The 19,900-nt window shown below is 28.4% G+C and overlaps 2 protein-coding genes across 2 annotated transcripts; both read left to right on the top strand.

Annotated features, from left to right (window-relative positions):
• The first annotated feature begins 2,848 nt into the window (after positions 1 to 2,848).
• Positions 2,849 to 4,501, top strand: LOC135961468 (uncharacterized). The gene has a single exon (XM_065512969.1). The coding sequence runs from the start codon at positions 2,849 to 2,851 to the stop codon at positions 4,499 to 4,501; it is 1,653 nt and encodes a 550-aa protein (XP_065369041.1).
• Positions 4,502 to 10,473: 5,972 nt separating this feature from the next.
• LOC135961467 (uncharacterized) lies at positions 10,474 to 12,186 on the top strand. Its single transcript, XM_065512968.1, has one exon. It carries the CDS (start codon positions 10,474 to 10,476, stop codon positions 12,184 to 12,186), a length of 1,713 nt encoding a protein of 570 aa, XP_065369040.1.
• Positions 12,187 to 19,900: the final 7,714 nt, after the last annotated feature.

Below are 19,900 nucleotides of genomic sequence, written 5' to 3'. Positions count from 1 at the left end.
ACCATAAGTATGTATTGATTTGAAATTGTAATTTCAATAACTTTCATTGATAAATGGGTTAATTAATTCATATAGATATTTGTAATGAAGTTTTATTTATTGTAAAATGTATTAAGTTTACCTTAAACAAAAGAAATATAAAATATTTTTACAATATATAGTAGGCTTTTGAGATTTTAAATATCGCTCAGTAGGCCTTGATAATGAATTATTATTTTTATTATAATTTAATATAGTTTTCTGAAAGGCATAATGCATTTAACTGCCAAAAATAGTAAGGAATTAAATCGATTATCTTTACAACTTTACTAAAATTCCTTCTTCATTATTACAAACATAGAATAATAAATATTTCCCTCCCGAATAATTGATAGTTGAATATTTCGCACATCAAATTTATTGATGTTCTCCATTTATTTAAGTCTGCGTTCCAGATTCAATAGTTTAGTTAATTTTCCTCCCCCTTATTAGTATGCTAATTAATGTTTGAAACTATAATTTAAGCAATAGTTTTTTTTTGTTAAATTTCCAAACTCTTTCAAATGTTTATGTCTTTTGCAAAACTAATGCAATATTATTTATACATTAATGTGTTTTTGTTTTGGTTTTTCTTGCTTCTTTTTTATTTTTTGCCTAGACCCTATAGAAACATTGAAAATTTCTGCTCTACTTAATTACAATTCATCACCATGTCAGACCCCACAAAAACATCATTAACAACAAATAACAACAAGCAACTAATAAATAATTACCAGCAACACACAACAAACATAAACAAATCTTTAACAAATCAACGTCTCAATGATACAACAATTTAATGGTGAAAAAAACTAGCAAACTTTTTTCAAAATTTAAATTCAAATTGCAACAGCTTTTGCCTCACTTCCAGACACACTCAACCCATTGCAATGTAAGATTACAAATGCGAAGTGATGGCAGAGTCCTCTAAAACTAACACCCACTAACCGAATAAATAATCATGATGTACAACTGACTCTGCCACTAAGAAAAAAACAAAATATTCAACAAAGACGTGTTACAAGAAATTGTAAATAATAAACCACAAATTAAGGTGCAACTAAGCGTTGCAATCATCAGAAATTAAATCATTTTTATGATGATAATGATTTCAAAAATTTTTAACAAAAAAAAAAATAATTTTAAATATTTTGCCAAGGCAAAAAATATTGGTCATTTGTGTTTAATAGATGAATTACAATTGTTTTTAAACAAAATAATTGTTTTGACGGCATACAAATTATGTTTAATCTAATTTTAAACAAGTAAGGAAGTATGGTCGGTCAAGCCCGACCATATAATACCCTACACTAAGTAAAAGAGCAAAAACATTTTTCTTTTAAAATTTCAATAATTTATATTTTTGAGTGATTTTCGGAAGTGGGCCTTATATGGGAGCTATGACCAATTTTAGACCGATCACCATAAAATTAGGTCCTGTGATTTATGTCTATATGAAAGTTATTTATGGTGAATTGTGTATGTATACCAACATTTTTAAGAGATTTATGTACGTTAAAGTGATTTTTGGAAGCGGATCTATATGGGAGCTATGACTAATTATGGACCGATCGTAACAAAATTTGGTGACATGAATATTTTATATATAAAACTTATTTGGAGCGAAATTTGTGGAGAAACTTATATAAATTAAACATTTATGACCGATAAAGACCAATTTCGGGAGGACATTTGTATGGGGGCTAGGTGAAATAATGGACCGATTTCAGCCAGTTTCAATAGGCTTGGTTCTTGGGCCGAAAAAATTATATGTACCAAATTTTATCGAAATACTTTCAAAATTGCGACCTGTACTTTGCGCACAAGGTTTACATGGACAGCCAGCCAGCCGACCAGACGGACGGACGGACGGACATCGTTTAATCGACTCAGAAAGTGATTCTAAGTCGACCAGTATACTTTATGGTGGGTGTTAGACTAATATTTTTGGGCGTTACAAACATCTGCACAAACGCATTAGGTGTAGGGTATAAATAGAGGATGTCCTGATTTTTTCCTTATACCTCAGTCATTTGTAGGCAAATAACAAATGTATGTTAGTTATTTGTAATTTATTTCGGGAAAGTTGATTTAAACATACAGACGGACAGAATGGGCATGGCTATATCGACTTCGTTAACTATAACGATCCAGAATATATATACTTATCAAAAGAAAAATGTGGAAATTACAAACATGATACTCATGGTGAAGGGTATAACAAGAGCATAAAGAATATATTTGGCATTGGATGAAACACATTAAATGGCTTTATTTTGTTATCGTGATCCTAAGGACACCATCGTCAAAACCTTCACATGAATACTCCTCTGTGAAATTTCATGACTTTCAGAATAGACAGCTAGAAATGGCGATTTATTGCCAAAATATGCAGTGTTGCAAATTTATAGTTTTACTTTGCAATGTCTAGCTTGTATCAAAAAGAAATTGTAAGATAATTTGATGAATTACAAATTAAAATCAAATTTATTATAATTTAGTAATAACTTAATCCCAACTATTTCATTATATTAAAAGCCTTAAGTAGTAATAAATAAAAAGGACTATAATTTATTAATAATTTATGAAATTTATTTCGATCTAAGTGGCTATTTAACTGCATAGATAATCCTTTACTAAAAATATTACTTCATTTTACTGCTCGATTCATTTTAAATGAGAATTAAGCTAGCAGGATATATAAAAAGGATATATTTCCTTAAGGCTTAACAGTTTTCCATAAACAATGAAGGTATTAACATTTCCTGTTGTTCTAATAAGCTTGAAGCCTTTTCTACTAATGCTTAACTTCGCAAGAATACAGTCGGAAATGTACTCAGCTAAGGAAGCTCTGCTGCTGTTTAATCGAGACTATAAATTTAACTTAAATATTTTCATAAAAATTAATTCAAAGAAATACGAACAAGAATATCTGGAAATGCTGCATGTTACTGAAACATCCAAGATAGTGATAAACGATTTGAAAACCGATATCAAGGCAATTCGTGAATTTACAAATGGTTACTCTCTAACAGTGGTTTATTTATTCAACGGTAACTTTAAAGAATCATTTGAATTAATGGATAAATTATTATGGAAACTACATTTGTCACATATATTGATAATATGGAATTTTAAGTCCGACAACTTAAGTTTTTTGGAAGCAATTTTTCAACAGTGCTGGCAAAAAGGTTTTGTTAATGTCATACTGTGGCATCAAAACAAATTATTCACCTACAAACCTTTTCCTCACATTAAGACTTTAGAATTACAGAATTTCTCCATGTTTGCTGAGAGATCATATTTGAGAAATTTCCATCACTATGCCTGGATTTTACCTTTCACAGAATTTGCTCCTCGACTTTTTAGCTACACAGATGGTTGGGGCAAATTATTGCGCAGCGGTTCATTCTTTAAAATCGTCGAATTATTTATACTTCATCATAATGGCACCATGAATATCTATGAATTTGATATGTGGTCAGAAAATATGACCTTAACGAAAGTTAAGAATATTTTAATAAATCATGGTTTTCATTTCATAGCCAATATCATATTTGAAGATGATTTCTATATGGCCAGTGATTCATTGTGGATATCGTATCGTAATTTAATCGTACCCGCTTCCCAGGAAATATCCAAAAGTCTATATTTGACGAAATCCTTTAAAATAGAGGTATGGCTTATTATGATTATTATAGCTTTAGTTATATTTTGTTTAAATTACTGTAACAACAGCAGGAATCGTAAAGGATGTCAGCAAAGTGATTTATTCAATAAGCTACAGATTGTTAAAGATTTACTATACAGTGATGTACGAAATGGCAGCAACTTATTTTATGTTCTGGTGGTGCTTTTAAATCTGTTGGCAACTTTGCTGCTGGACAATTTTTACAACTGCAGTTTATCCAGTTTGTTAGTAACCAGGCTCTTTGAACCTGAACTAAGAACTCTAGAAGATGTCGGCAAAACAAATCTCTTTATCCATGAATTTACCTTGGATGTCGAGTTTTACAAACAAACGGATTTGCCAGCCATTATTTATCCACGATTTTACACAGGCAATAACTCCAACATGTACTACAATCGCAAGCATTTAAATGTTCATTTGAATATGTTCACTGCATTTGACGACGTTTGCCAATACTATTTGCTACAGCAGCGATTTTTAAAGAATCCCTTAGCCAAGATATTGGACGAAGGTTTGTATGGTCATACATTTTACATTACTGTGGCCCATCGTTTGCCGGTTTTAGATCATTTCAATCGCTACTTGCTGTATATCAAGGAGAGTGGTATAGTGAATAAATTGATATTTGATAGTCTGTGGGATGGCATTGTTAGTGGCGATATACAGTTTTTCAGGGATGAAGAAATAAGTCCTTCTCTTACCTTGGAACATTTTCAGTATGGTTTTGTTATATGGCTAATTGGTTTGATGATGGGATTTGTGTGTTTTGTGGTGGAACGTTTGATAAAATAAGAAAATGCTTAATAAAGAAAATAAATAAAACTTTATTGTGTTTTAGTGGTTATTTTTAAGAAGATGTTGTGAAAAATGTAATGAAAAACAGTGTTATTTTATCAACTATTTCTAGATGGCATTTATAAACGGCTGTTCCGATCGATATAAAATTCTAAAATATGCCACTTTAAATCTCCGTTCTTCAAAAATATTGCACTTTTTCATATTTAATATAAGATGTCAGAATCATTGACTTGTTGTTGAATAAAATATTAAGAAAATTTATTCCAAAAATTGTATTTTTTATAATTTTGCCTATATGGTTTACTTTTCCTTCGCGGCTGGGAAAATTCGTAGGGGCTAAATAGGGAACACATCAAGATTTCCAATGCTGCTTTCGGTTTTCTGATTCCTACTTTAAGATTTTAGAACATGTGGCCCAAGTTTAAAATTTTGATTAAAACAAAATAGGTAAAATTCTGAAGGGCATATGAACGACATATTCGAAAAATAGGATATGTTTTTTTTATACCAAAATGTTCTCCGTAAAGATACCTTACAGAAAAACATAAAATTGTTATATGTTCTTAAAGAAAGTTTAGAATAAAAAAACAGTTAAATCATATTTTCTCCCAAAAACAGCAAAAATCTACTATTTTTGGAATTTTTAAATTGAAAATCGTTTATTTTTGGATCCATAATTGATATTTCTCTGATCTTTTGTATATTATTGGTAATTTAGTTGTCTAACTATGATAAAAAATTCGACTCCATTCGGTCCAAAATTACGCCCTAAATTTTTGTAAAAAAACGGACCACGGTATGAAAACATTTTAAAATTTCAATTTTGAAATGCATACAACTCAGAAATTATAAAAGATAAATAGTATATGCAAGCATGTTTTTTCAAGACCTACCCACGCCCTTTCCAACCATATAAAAATCTTTGAAATCGGATTGCAAACAAATGACAGGTGTTTAAAAATTTTACATGTGGAAGGTACTCTTTGTAACACTGAGAGTAATCCTTTTTAGGTTGTGATAACGTAAGGGCACTGCTACACGTTCAATAAATATCGCGATACTGGATAGCGGTCTATATATATTGAACGTGTAGCAGTGCCCTAAGAATTAATTAGCACCAGATCCATCAATATGTGACAATAAAATATTTTTCTAATACAGTATAATTTCAGAGTACTCAGAACTAATTTGTGCATAATTTTATCAGGGTTGCTTCCTAATCAACATATTTATGAATACTCAAACAATATTCCGGGGGACATTCGTATGGGGTCGATTTTCAATGCCAAACAGATCTTATCAAAAGAGAGTATTTGTGAAAGATTTCAGCCAGCTCCTTTAGTTTGAGTGCTATCTTTTTTTCAACAGACGGACGGACATAACTAGATCGTCGTAATATTTTACAAGGACCCAGAGTTTATATACGTTTCTCGATATGTTACAAAATTCCTAATGCTGTTGTCCATGATTTGGAGTTTTAGAAAACTTAGACTTAATTAAAAAATGTTTTAAAAAATACGTTAAATTTGATAGGTCCCAAAGAAGTCCTTATTAATAAATTTTAATCTTTAAAGTTTCAGCAATATATCTAGTTTATCTGCTGAGAAAATGTGAAAATTCAAATCTCTTTAAATTTTAAAATTGCCTTGAAACTTCTTTTGTCCAAATAATAACTATATTGTTTAATCAACATAAATTTTTACAAACTCAGTCGTTAAAACTGTTCAATATTCTCAAAAAAACAGTCCAAGTTATGTTAAGATTATTATTTTCAAATAACTATAACTCGCTAACTATAAAAACCAAGCTTTGCCGAATCTTATAATCCATTTACTAAATTAATAAAATTTAAAAAAAAAAATTTTTTCAAACACTTCTTTTTTTTATTTTTTAGTTAAAAAAATTGTAAGGCAAACATATTTTTTATTTTTTTTTTTAATAAAAAAAAAATTGGAAAATTTATTTTTTAAACAAATTTTATGACAAAAAAAATTTTTTACTAAAAAAATCGGGTTAAAAAACATTTTTACCGATTTTTACTTATTGTAGTTCCGACTTACTATGGCTTTATATACGACGCACAGTGGCACTATTTGAGTTTTTCGTTGCAAAAATCATAACTTTTGAACCAAATGAGATAATCAAAACAATTAAAAAAAAAAAAATAATAGATAATTGATCAGCCTATGAAATGAGTGTTTGGCGCCTTTCAGGTGCCTACTTATGGGTTAGCAAAGTTGAAATTTGTGGAAAAAATCAATTTTATGGGAAGTAAAATAAAATATTTTTTAAAAATTTTTAATTTTTTATGATTTAAAATTATTCCAGAAAAGATTAAAAAAAAATTTTTTTGAAAAAAAAAAAATGTTGGTTGGTTTTTTACGGTCATATGTCATTTTTGAAACCATGTCATTTTTAAAAATTTTACCTCTAGCAAAAAATCGGGCAGCTGGAAATTTTTGCATTATGTAAAGGAATAATCAAAGTACTTATTTTGAAAATATGGCAAATATAGAAATTAATAGTTTTTTGATTTTCCATCAAAGTTGAGAAATATTGAACAAATTTATAGTTGGTAAATATCGTTTGGGACCATGTCTTTTTTCAAAATTTTACCTCTAGCAAAAAATGGGGCAAGAACGGGCAGCTGGGAATTTTTGCTTAGGTGAAGGAGTAATCAAAGAACTTATTTTGAAAATATGGCAAATATAGAAATTGATAGTTTTTTTATTTTCCTACAAAGTTGAGAAATATTGAAAAAATGGATAGTTGGTAAATATCGATTTACCTGGACAAATACAAAGCAAACAGTACAATTTTTGTTTATTCTTTTCTTAATAAATATATCTATCAAAAGAATCAAAAGTTATGACGATCAGTTACATAGTTTTCGATATATTGTATCTGAAAGCGGACCAAAATACCTAAAAATTTTCTGTTTTTTTGAAAACTGAAAATCAGTCAACTTTGAAGGGCTTATCTTCTGAACCAAAAATCTGATTGTAATAAAGAGTAGCATTTTTGAAATCGTTGAACAATTTACTGTAAAAGTGGTTTATTCAATATTTTTTTAGGGACACATGAAATTTTGATTTTTGCAATCTCACTTGTTTTACGGGCGCCACTGTGCGACGTTACTATCTATCATTAAATATTCATATTGTCTATATTAATGACATAAAATCCAGATATAGATACAAATAGATTAAAAATAGAGGTTGTCCTGGTTTATTTCCTCATATCTCAGCCATTTGTCAGCCGACTTTTTCGATTTTAATACTCACTTTTGAGGTTCAGTGTAACAAGAATATAAAAAATATATTTGGAATTGGACGAATCATATTAAATTGGTTTAAGTTTAAAACAAGTAAGAGAGCTATATTCGGCTGTGCCGAATCTTATATACACTTCACCAAGTTATACTTTAAAATACAAAATTAAAAAAAAAAATTAAAAATAGTTTTTGAAAATTTCAAAATTTGTTTATTTTTTTTCAATTTATTGGTGAAAAAAAAAATTTATGACAAAAAATTTTTTTTTATTGAAAAAAAATTCGGTTAAAAAATATTTTTTCCCAAAATTAAAAAAAAAAAATTCAAAATTGTTTTTGAAAATTTAAAACAAAAAAAATTTCAAAATCTGTTTAATTTTTTTTTCAAAACTGTTTTTCTAAACTTTGTTTTTATTTTTTTAAATTTATATTGAAAATTTTTTTTTATTGAAAACAAATTTGGGTTAAAAAATATTTTCCTCGATATCCCAATTACTATAGCCTTATTATATACATCGTTGGAATGGACTATGAAATATCTGTTATTGGATATCCATATTGTCTATATTAATGACTAGGGGGCGGATTTTCATGCATTTATTATTGGAAAATATGCGCCTAAAATATGCTTAAAAAAAATCAAAATATGACCTAAAAATTTAAAAAATATGCACTTATGTTTTTGTGGCAGCAGTTAGAACTCTTTAAATTATACCAGGAATTAAACAATTAAAGTTCTAAAACTATTTTTAACATAACTTTTCTTCTGAAAAAACGATGTAATATCTTGGTATGAATACTTGTTTAAAGCCATAGAGGTTCTATATTGTGACTTTCCTTTTAAAATCATCAATATTTTGATCGTGCTGTAAAGTAGCATCCAACCTTAATTTTTATCTCGTAATAACCCAGAAATTAAGCAATTAGTAAATGTATCCCTTATAGACGGAAATTGTTAATAATGTCTGATCACTTGGCTGACTACAATTTATATATTTTGGGTCATTTGACGATCTATTTGTAATGCAGATAGAAGTCAATTGGTTACTTTATACATCGCATGTAATCTAGCATAAAGACAACTGTCACTTAAGTGTCTATGTAATCTATAGTGTAGGGACTTTAAACGTTAATTGTGTAGTGCATTTGTCTCTAAGTTATCCAAAATCACTAGTTTACGAAAGTCTCGTAGAACGGCTTGCAAATGACTGTCAGGTAACCGCTCCTAACTTTTTTGAAGAAACATTTTTTGAAATGATAATTTTCAATTACTGGTAGAGAAATGAAGAACTTAATGCTAGTTTTTCGATGTCGAACGAAGTTAGTCGATAACAAATTCGACAAAAAAATGTTTGTCGAAACAATGTATTGCCCATTAACAACAAAAAATTATATTTTTATTAAAAATTGGTATAATATGCATAAAAATATGCATTTTGAAGTAAAATATAACAAAATATGCATTATCAATAAAATATGCAAAAATATGCACTAACAAATCGATGCCATTTTGCAGCAAAATGTGAGATTCGGATAGATAATTAGTCTACATTGTATTTGGAAGTTCGAGAAAAAACATGCATTTGCATATGAATCCGCCCCCTATTAATGACTTATTAATCCAAATATAGATCAAAAATATGCCAAAAATCGAGGTTGTCCCAGTTTTTTCTTTATATCTCAGTCAAGTTTCTCGATTTTAAATAGCAAACGAGCCGAATCTATAGCGAATATATTGAAGTTGATTTCAACACACAGACACACATGGCTATATCGACTCCGCTATTTACAGCAAATGAAAAATGTTGAAATTACAAACGGAATGACTCATGGTGAAGGGTAAAACAAGAGCATAAAGAATAAATGTATTTGGAATTGGAGGAAGCACATTAAATTGGTTTAAACTTAATCAAAAGTATTTAACCCTCTAACCGGCAAGGCTTCCTTTAGGCGGGGTATGTTAAATGTATGTAATGCTGCTTTATTTGCTTATTCCTCCCGTTATAACGGTAAATATGTGTAAAGAGGCAAACAATTTACTTATTGTGATGAATATGAACGTGCACTTGTATTTTGTTTTTTTCAATGTATTATTTTTTTTATTCAAACAATAACCTGGTATATTTGTTTACCTCAAAATAAAATTGGCCGGTTATAGGGTTAAAAATATTACTTGTTTGTGATGTCCCGATCCTAAGTAGTCTATCGTCAAAACCTACTCTTGAATACTCCTCTGTAAAATTTCATGACTACCGGAATAAACAGCTAGAATTGGCGATTTATTGCCAAAATATGCAACTTTTTACCTTTTCTTTTCAATAAGTATAGCTGTATTGCAAAGAAATTTTATAGAAAATAATTTGATGAATTACAAATTAAATGAAAATGAAATTTATTATTTTTATTTAATAAAGACTTGAACCAAACTGTTTCATTATATTAAAAGCTTTCATTCAATATATCAATAAACAACGTGTTGATTCACGTTATTAACTGGTAATAAATAAAAAGTACTATAATTTATTATTAATTTATGAAATTTATGTCGACCTAAAAGGCTATTTACCTGCATAAATAATCCTTTACAAAAAATATTACTTCATTTTACTGCTCGCTTCAACATAAATGAAAATGAGGCTAGCAGCATATATAAAATGGATATATTTTCATAATGATTGACAGTTTTCCATAAACAATGAAGGTATTAACATTTCCTGTTGTTTTAATGCTTAACTTGGTAAGCATACAGGCGGAAATGTACTCAGCTAAGGAAGCTCTGCTGCTGTTTAATCGAGACTATAAATTTAACTTAAATATTTTCCTAAAAATGAATTCAAAGGAATACGAACAAGAATATCTGGAAATGCTGCATGTTACTGAAACACCCAAGATAGTGATAAACGATTTGAAATCCGATTTCAAGACAATTCGTGAATTTACAAATGGTTACTCTCTAACAGTGGTTTATTTATATAACAGTAACTTTAAAGAATCATTCGAATTAATGGATAAATTATTATGGAAACTACATTTGTCACATATATTGATAATATGGAATTCTAAGGCAGACAAATTATGGTCTATGGAAGCAATTTTTCAACAGTGCTGGCAAAAAGGTTTTGTTAATGTAATACTGTGGCATCAAAACAAATTATTCACCTACAAACCTTTTCCTCATATTAAGACTTTAGAATTACAGAATTTCTCCATGTTTGCTGAGAGATCATATTTGAGAAATTTCCATCACTATGCCTGGATTTTACCTTTCACTGAATTTTCTCCTCGAGTTTTCAGCTACACTGATCGTTGGGGCAAATTGATGCGCAGCGGTTCATTCTATAAAATCGTTGAATTATTTGTACTTCATCATAATGGCACTTTGAATGTTTATGACATTGATATGTGGTCAGCTAATATAACCGAAATGGATATTGTGCAGATACTAATGAAAAATGGTTTTCATTTCATGGCCAATATCATGTTTGGAGATGTTTTTTATACCGCCAGTGATGCCTTGTGGATATTTTATCGTAATTTAATCGTTCCCACTGCCCAGGGGATACATAATAGTCTTTATTTAACGAAATCCTTTAGTACAGGAGTATGGCTTATTGTGGTTTTTATAGCTTTAGTTATATTTTGTTTAATTTACTATAGCAATAACAGGCAGAGTAACTTATGCCAACAAAGTTCTTTATTAAAGACTTTGGCTATTGTTATTGGTTTATCTGACAGTGATTATCGTTATGGCAGCAAATTATTTAATATGTTACTGCTAATCTTAAGCCTGCTAGCAGCTGTGCTGCTGGTCAGCTTTTACAACTGCAATTTATCCAGTTTATTAATAACTAAACTCTATGAACCTGAACTGACAACTCTAGAGGATATTAGCAAAACTAATCTCTTTATTTATGAATATACCGTGGATGAACAGTATTACAAAAACTCCGATCTGCCAGCCATTATATATCGACGTTTAATGGCAGGCAATAACACTTATATGTTATACAATCGCAAGAATTTAAATGTTCATTTGAATATATTTGCCGCTTTTGATGATGTTTCCAACTACTACTTGCTGCAGCAGAGATATTTAAAGAAACCTCGAGCCAAAATATTGGACGAAGGTTTATATGGTCATACATTTCACATTCCTGTGGTCCATCGTTTGCCGGTTTTAGATCATTTCAATCGCTACTTGCTGTATATCAAGGAGAGTGGTATAGTGAATAAATTGATATTTGATAGTCAGTGGGATGGCATTGTTAGTGGCGACATACAGTTTTTCAGGGATGAAGAAATAAGTCCCGCTCTCACCTTGCAACATTTTCAGTTTGGTTTTATTATATGGCTAATTGGTTTGATGATGGCTAGTTTGTGTTTTGTGGTGGAACGTTTGAGAAAATAAAAAAGTGCTTAATTAAGAAAATAAATAAATGTTTCTAGTGTTTTAGTGGTTATTTTTAAGAAGGTGCTTTGAGAAAGGTAATGAAAAACAGTGTTCTTTCATCAAATAGTTCTAGAGCGCATGCATTTATCCAGTACCAGTTCTAGTTCGTCAAACCTTTCCCGCTTTAAAAAATTTGACTGAACAGAAAATTAAGTGTAACAAGTTTTGCTTGCAATATATGAAAAAATAAGGCAAGGTTTGTGGAACTTCTGAGGTGTAAATAAAGGCTTTTCATACAATCATTTGATATTGTTGAAAATCTTGGAACTTGAAGATTGATATTTTAGTAAAATTAAATAATTTTATAATTTTTTGGGATGTCATTTATCTTAAAAAATTATAATATGGTGATTTTTAATGAAGAAAAATTTAAAATTTGAATTAATGTAAAATTTTAACGGTTAAATTTATCATAGCAAAATTTGGAACTATTATAGACTCAAATGTTCTTAAATCAATGACATTATTCCTAAAGTGGGCAAAATGTGTTCCTAAAACTGAGTTGTTTTTAAACAAATAAGAGAGCTGTGCCGAATCTTGTATACCCTTCACCAAATTATACTTCAAAATACAAATTTTAAATATTTTTAGGTAAACAAAAATTTGTTTGTTGTTTTTTTCATTTTTTGTTAAAAATGTTTTTTTGAATTGTTATTTAAAATTTTTTTTTTAAATTTAAAAAAAAAATTTTTTGTGTTTTAAATTTTTTTCGGGTTAAAAAATATTTTTTTCCGATTTTGACCCATTGTAGGTCAAACTTACTATAGTGTTATATACGTCGTTGCAAAGGTCTTTGAAATATCTATCATTAGATATCCATATTGTCTATATTAATGACTTAGTAGTCCAGATATAGGTAAAATATAGGTCAAAAATCTAGGTTGTCCTGGTGTTTTCCTCATATCTCAGCCATTTGTGGACCGATTTTGCTGATTTTAAATAGCAAACTTCTCGAAAGCATGTCAAAAATTGTATATCTTGAGTTACAAAACATTTATTTTGCTACATATCCCACTCGCATCCAATTAAGCAACCAAATAGGTCTTAAAGGTGTAGACCCAAGCTTTCTTTTGAGAAAAAAAAAAAATTAAAACAAGAGAGCTATATTCGGCTGTGCCGAATCTTATATACCCTTCACCAAATTATACTTTAAAATACATTTTTTTAATTATTTTTAGGTAAACAAAATTTAATTTTTTTTTAATTGTTTTTCAAAATTTTTTTTTGGAAATTGTTTTTTAATTTTTTTTTAAAAAAGTTTTTTTTTAAATTTTTTTTTTTTGGAAAAAAATTTATGCCAAAAAAAAATTTTTTGATGAAAAAAAATTCGGGTCAAAAAATATTTTTCCCGATTGTGACCCATTGTAGGTCCAACTTACTATAGCCTTATCTACATCGTTGCAATGGACTTCCAAATATCTATCATTACATATCCATATTGTCTATATTAATGACTTAGTAATCCATATATAGATCAAAAATTGGTCAAAAATCGAGGTTGTCCCGGTTTTTTGCTCATATCTCCGTTATTTATGGACGGATTTTGCTGATTTTAAATAGCAAGCTTCTCGAAAGCATGTCTGACAGAATTATTGAAGATTTGGATCCCAAAGATATCTGGGGTCTTCAGAAAATTGATTTCAACTAACAGACGGACAGACAGACTATATATATATACTTTGTATATATACTTTGTAGGGTCGGAAATTAAAAAATGTAGAAATTACAAATGGAATGACAAACTTATATATACCCTTCTCACGAAGTTGAAGGGTATAAAAAGGGCCCATTTAAAAAAAAAGTTCGATTTTGCAAAAAAAGTTAAAAATTGCATATTTTGAATTACAAAACATTTATTTTGATAGATATCCCACTCGCATCCCACTAACCGACTAAATAGGTCTTCAAGGAAAATATCTAAGCTTTATTTTGAGAAAAAAAGGGCCCATTTTGAAAAAAAAGTCAAAAAGTTTTTGATTTCGAAAAAAAAAATATTAACATTTTTTTATTTATTTTTTAATATTGATTTGAAGAAATAGCTATCTAAACTATTTGGGACACATTTTGATAAGAACAATAGGTAATAAGCAGGGAAACCAAAATATGCAAATGGATGTTTTTTCTGGTGAGTCTAATGGGCACATGGATAAGATATTTACATGTTTCAGAACTATTTAAGAATTTTGGCATCGATTTGTTAGGCATATTTTTGCATATTTTATCCTTAAATGTATATTTTTGCACATATTGGCACTATTTTAATAATAGCGCCATCTAAATATCAAAATTTATTTCTAATTCAAACTTAACCGTTCTAAGTGTTAAAGAAATATTGTCTTTTAAATTTGCTCCTATAACAGCAGTTGATGTCGAAAGAACATTTTCTATGTATAAAAATGTTTTCAGATCCAATAGACAACGATTTTTATTTGAAAATTTAAGTCAATATTTTGTAATTTATTTCAATAATAACCTTAATTGAAGAAGTGCTTTATATTTATATAAAATATCATCAGAAAATACCTTTTCATAGCTTAAGTTCCTATAGTTTTTATGTTGTATTTATTTTTTGTTATACTTGTTTTAGTTCATGTTATTTTTGTTTATTTTATGTTACTTTACCTTTTTAGAAATGAAATGTATTGATTTTTGTAAATAAAAGTATATTTTTTGGTTAAAAATTATGTAAAAGTTTGTTTTTTTAAGAGCATATTTTTTAAATTTTAAGAGTATATTTTAAAGTTTTTTCTGCATATTTAACTCCGAGAGTTCTTGACCGATCTTGTTGAAAAATTGTGTCTGGATTACTATTGAACATTTATACCGATATTTATTGAGTTTCTAAAACTAAAATTTGTATCAAAATGTTAATATGATATGAAATATTAGGAACAATTTGATTCACATTTATACCGAATTAATTTTATTGTTTAGATAAGTTAATTTTTGGTCTAACAATAAAAATTTCATGTCAATATCTCAATTAGGTTGAAAGATATGCCACTTTAAAACTCCGCCCTTCAAAAATATTGCTAGACCCGAGTCAAATTTTATACCGATCGGACAAGCCGTTTAGAAATGCCAGATTTATTTCCAAAAAATTGTGATTATGCCCCACGATTTTCGAAACAAGGTTTTGGAGACATAAATCATTTATTCCTTCGAACTGTTTCGATGCCAGTTATTTCATCAATGGAATTAGCTTGAAATGTTCACCCTACAATCTAGTTCTAAAAAACTTACCCGTGGTTTCAGTATCATAATTGTCTTATAATAATTAATATCGTGATGAAATTGAACATAAATAAGATTCATATCAACCTAAAACTTTCTACCAACTTTTGTGAGGATCGGTCCATAATTAAGCCTACCCCCCATATATCTGAATTATATTTTATTGTCACATTCTGATGGTGGGTATACAAGCCGAATATTAGACCTGGAGCTTTGATTATAATTACGTACTTATTATCAATTAGTTTTGCATATTCTATGAAAAATTATTGGAAAAATGTTTAACACAATCTTGGCCTCACTTGTACAATAATTTTCCTTGCTCCTAAATCATGAATTTGTCAGTTCGTAGCTCTGTGGGAGCCAAATTGAGAAAAAATTCAAATGAAAAGAAAAACACCGACACTGACAATGTCGCCATAAATCAAGTTTGCTATTTTTCCATATAAAAATTAAAACAATGATAATTGCGGTAAATTCAATGACATTTGTTTTTATTTATTTCTAAAAACAAAACTTTTAAAACAATACAAATCAAAGTCAAAACAATTTAGCAGCAATAAAAGAAAATTTAGTTAAAAAAAAAATATGTGACACATTCATATATTAAAAAGGCAATGAACTTCTTAAAACAGGGTAATAAATAATGATTATTTTCTTTTGAAAATTAAATTTTCTTAAAAGCTGTCCATCAAAGTTTAATTAAAAATTATGGTTAAAAAAATAACTTATGAACAATATTTATGTTTAGTTTTAGCATTTGAGTAAAATTTTTACATTATCTAACTAACAAAAAGTAAAATCATAATAAAGTTCACCATTTGCTGTAGTTGTTGGCTGCCACTTAAATGGTGAACGCCTTTCACCAAAAATTTTCTTTGCTTTGTTTTTATTCATGTCGGTTTATAGAGATTTTTGTCTTAAATGAAGTTTAACAAATTAAGCTTTAAATTCAACTACATAGCTGTCCGAAAGAGTGAAGTACAAATATATATTTTAATTAAAAATTGTTTAGTTAATTAAAATGTTTGGACAAAGTTTTTGGTGGTAATAAAAGAGTTTACATCAAAATGTTTTAAAATTAAATTTTAATTATGAATTTTTAACTCCCACGGCTCGAAATATGGGTTGAGATTTAATATTTAGACTTACTTTCTAGCTGAAGGAACATCTTACCAAAAAACTTGGACAAAATTATTACAAGTGTTTTGTGAGTTAAAGGCTGGATTTTTTGATAGCCGCAAGGAAGAATCCAACTGATTTTGGTTGAAACCAGTTACCATTAATAAAAAATTGTGTCAAAAAATTTCAGAAACACCCTCAAATTTAGAGGTTATTTTAAAAAAACCGTTTTCAGAGATGTTCTAAATTTTTTAACGCTTTAAAATGACATGCATTTATTCAATAATAATTTTTTTTGATAGATTTTTAAGTTACAAGTATTGTTTTTGTTATGAATATCTAAAAAAAAAACAAATTTATCAACTCCTTTGATTTTAGTTGCTTTTCATTGCTTATTTTGATATGAAAGCTTATAAAAATTTATATCGATGTATAAAGAAAATTTATTTCTTAATAAAACATGGGTTTAATTTTTCAAATCGAATGAAAACTGTAAAAGTTATTCAACTTTTCATTAATACCTTTTGGAGTATTTTCTCCCCCAGCGCATATGAATAAAAACAAGTAAGAGTGCTATATTCGGCTGTGCCGAATCTTATATACCCTTCACCAAATTATACTTCAAAATTTTAAATATTTTTAGGTAAACAAAATTTAATTTTTTTTCCAGTTGTTTTTTTAATTTTTTGGCAAAATTTTTTTTTCGATTGTTATTTTAAATTTAATTTTTTTTTTTTAAATTTTTAAATTTTTTTTTTTAAATTTTAAAAAGTTTTTTTTTGTTTTTCAATTTTTTTTGTGAAAAAAAAAATTCGGGTTAAAATTTTGTTTTCCGATTTTGACCCATTGTAGGTCTAACTGTAGGTCTTATATACGTCGTTGCAAATGTCTTTGAAATATCTATCATTAGATATCCATATTGTCTATATTAATGTCTTAGTAATCCATATATAGGTCAAAAATAGGTCAAAAATCGAGGTTGTGTTGGTTTTTTCCTCATATCTCAGCCATTTGTGGATCGATTTTGCTGATTTTAAATAGAAACATTTTCGAAAGCATGTCTGACAGAATTATTGAAGATTTGGATCCCGAAGATATCTGGAGTCTTCAGAAAATTGATTTCAACAGCCAGACAGACAGACAGACGGACGGACATGGCCTAATTGACTCCGCTATCTATAAGGATCCAGAATATATATAAAATGAAAGCTTGTCTTTTTGCCTATCTATAATTGTTTAAAAGTTTGAAATCGGTCTAAACATGTGTGACTTAGAGGTACTAAAGTAATATGACCTACCCTAAAACAGTTTTTTTCAAAATAACTCAAAATTTTGAGGGTGTTTCAAAATCTTTGAAAACAGTTTTAGTATCACCTCACCTAGGCCTATAACCCCCATTATGTCGCTTTTCAAGTTCTGACAAAAAGTGTCATTTTGTAGCAGAATGTAATTTTCAATATTCTCAGTATGAAAAATACATTGAAAAAATCTGTGTTCAATTTTTGTCTCAACAAAAATTAAAAACATTTTTCAATAAAAAAACGCTTTTTTGAAAATTAAATAATAAAAATTATTTAGTAAACTTGTTGCTGTTCACTTTCTATAACACTTGTAATAGCGCTTCCAAACATATGTTAAGACAAGAGTGTGAAAGATGTTGGAATTTTAAAGTGTTTGATGTGGTTTCGCTTTTGTTTCACATTCCAGTTAAACCGCCGAAATTGTCTATGAAATATTTGTATCTTTTTTAAAGATAAAAATCTTTAAATTTTTTTATAGACATTTTACATATAAATATAAATTTAATAAACTTAGTAAAAGTTTTTTGTTACTCTCAAGTTAACATATACAAGTGTTTTACTTGCTTTGGGTGGAAAACCATGACTATAAATAGTTTACATGTGAGTGATCAAAAATCATAAAAGTGTAAACTTGTAAACAGGTGTAAATTATTTTAAATATTATTCATACAAATATAAACAACATAAATACCAATTTAAAAATGTATATTTACATAATTATCACATATTAAACAGAATAATATGCTTAAAACAAAAGAAAAAATAACAAAACAAAAATAAAAACTTTCTTTAAGAATCATCCATCAGTGGATATTTTTTATAGTAATCAACTGAAAGCGAAAGTTTTAACACGTTTTTTTTTTTGGGTGTCAAGTATGCCTTGTTATGGCTCATATATTGTCAAGTGTAAGTTGATAGAGTTCGCTGCACAGTAGCTAATACATACAAGTATGAATCTGATTATTAGGTAATAATTTGTGGTTTTAGCTTTTAACCAATTTGGGGCAAAAAAGAACATAAATTGATTAAAACATTGTTGGAGAAGGGCGTTGTAAAAAATGTTAGGTATTAAAAAATATACTAAAAAGTAACTAGTTATATAAGAGTAACTAATTGAGCATGAAAAAGAGTATTGATTTTTGGGAAAGTACTGGTTAGTAAATAATTGTTTCAAAGTAATATGTAAACTACATTTTACATTTTTTGTACAAATATGTATGTCCAGTTCACAATCGGTGTTGAATCGTAATTTTTTTATTGATATTTTGTTTTTGAAAAATATGTATGAGATACAATTATACACCGATTGTGACCCGATGCGTATTGGGATTATTTGAAAATTCTGACATTGTGATTAGAGTGTCCAAAAAACCGGCAAATTTAAAAAACCGGTTTCCGGTTTAACCGAAAAAATGTGTTTTTGAAAAAACCGGTTTCGATTATTGTCTTTTAAAATACCCGGTTAAGCGGTTTCGGTTTTTGTCTTCAAAAAAACCGGTTAACAGGTTTATAGTAACTTTTTATTTAATGGAAATTTAGCATTTTTGAATTCTTTATGCAATTATTTTAAATCTTTTACGAAATGTTGTCAAATGCTAAAATTTTCTATAAAATAAATCAATATTTTTAAAAATGGTATCAATGTTTTTCATAAATATGTTTGAATGAGCTTTAGAAAATATATTTCATTAAAACCGGTTAACCGTCTTACAAAAACCGGTTTGTCAAAAAACCGAAAAGTTAAAAAAAACCGAAACCGGTGGAGTTAACAATGATGAAAAAACCGGTTGACCGGTTTTCGGTTTCGGTTTTGGATACTCTAATTGTGATGCAGTTGTTGTTTCCATCTGGTGGTCTGTCCAAGTTCTTCAAAGGTCTGCTTCCTTTGAAATCTTCTTTACCACAGAGCTGTCTTGTATCTTTGGGATATGACTGTTAATGGAGGAGGCTTTTAATAGAGGGTTCGACCGGATAAACTCTGCGGCTGACTAGAACCTTTATCGTGAATCGGTTAA

The sequence above is a fragment of the Calliphora vicina genome, chromosome 5, assembly GCF_958450345.1.
Source record: "Calliphora vicina chromosome 5, idCalVici1.1, whole genome shotgun sequence".
NCBI lineage: Eukaryota > Metazoa > Arthropoda > Insecta > Diptera > Calliphoridae > Calliphora > Calliphora vicina.
Note: the sequence above shows the minus strand (reverse complement) of the source record. Positions and strands in the feature narration are given on the sequence as shown.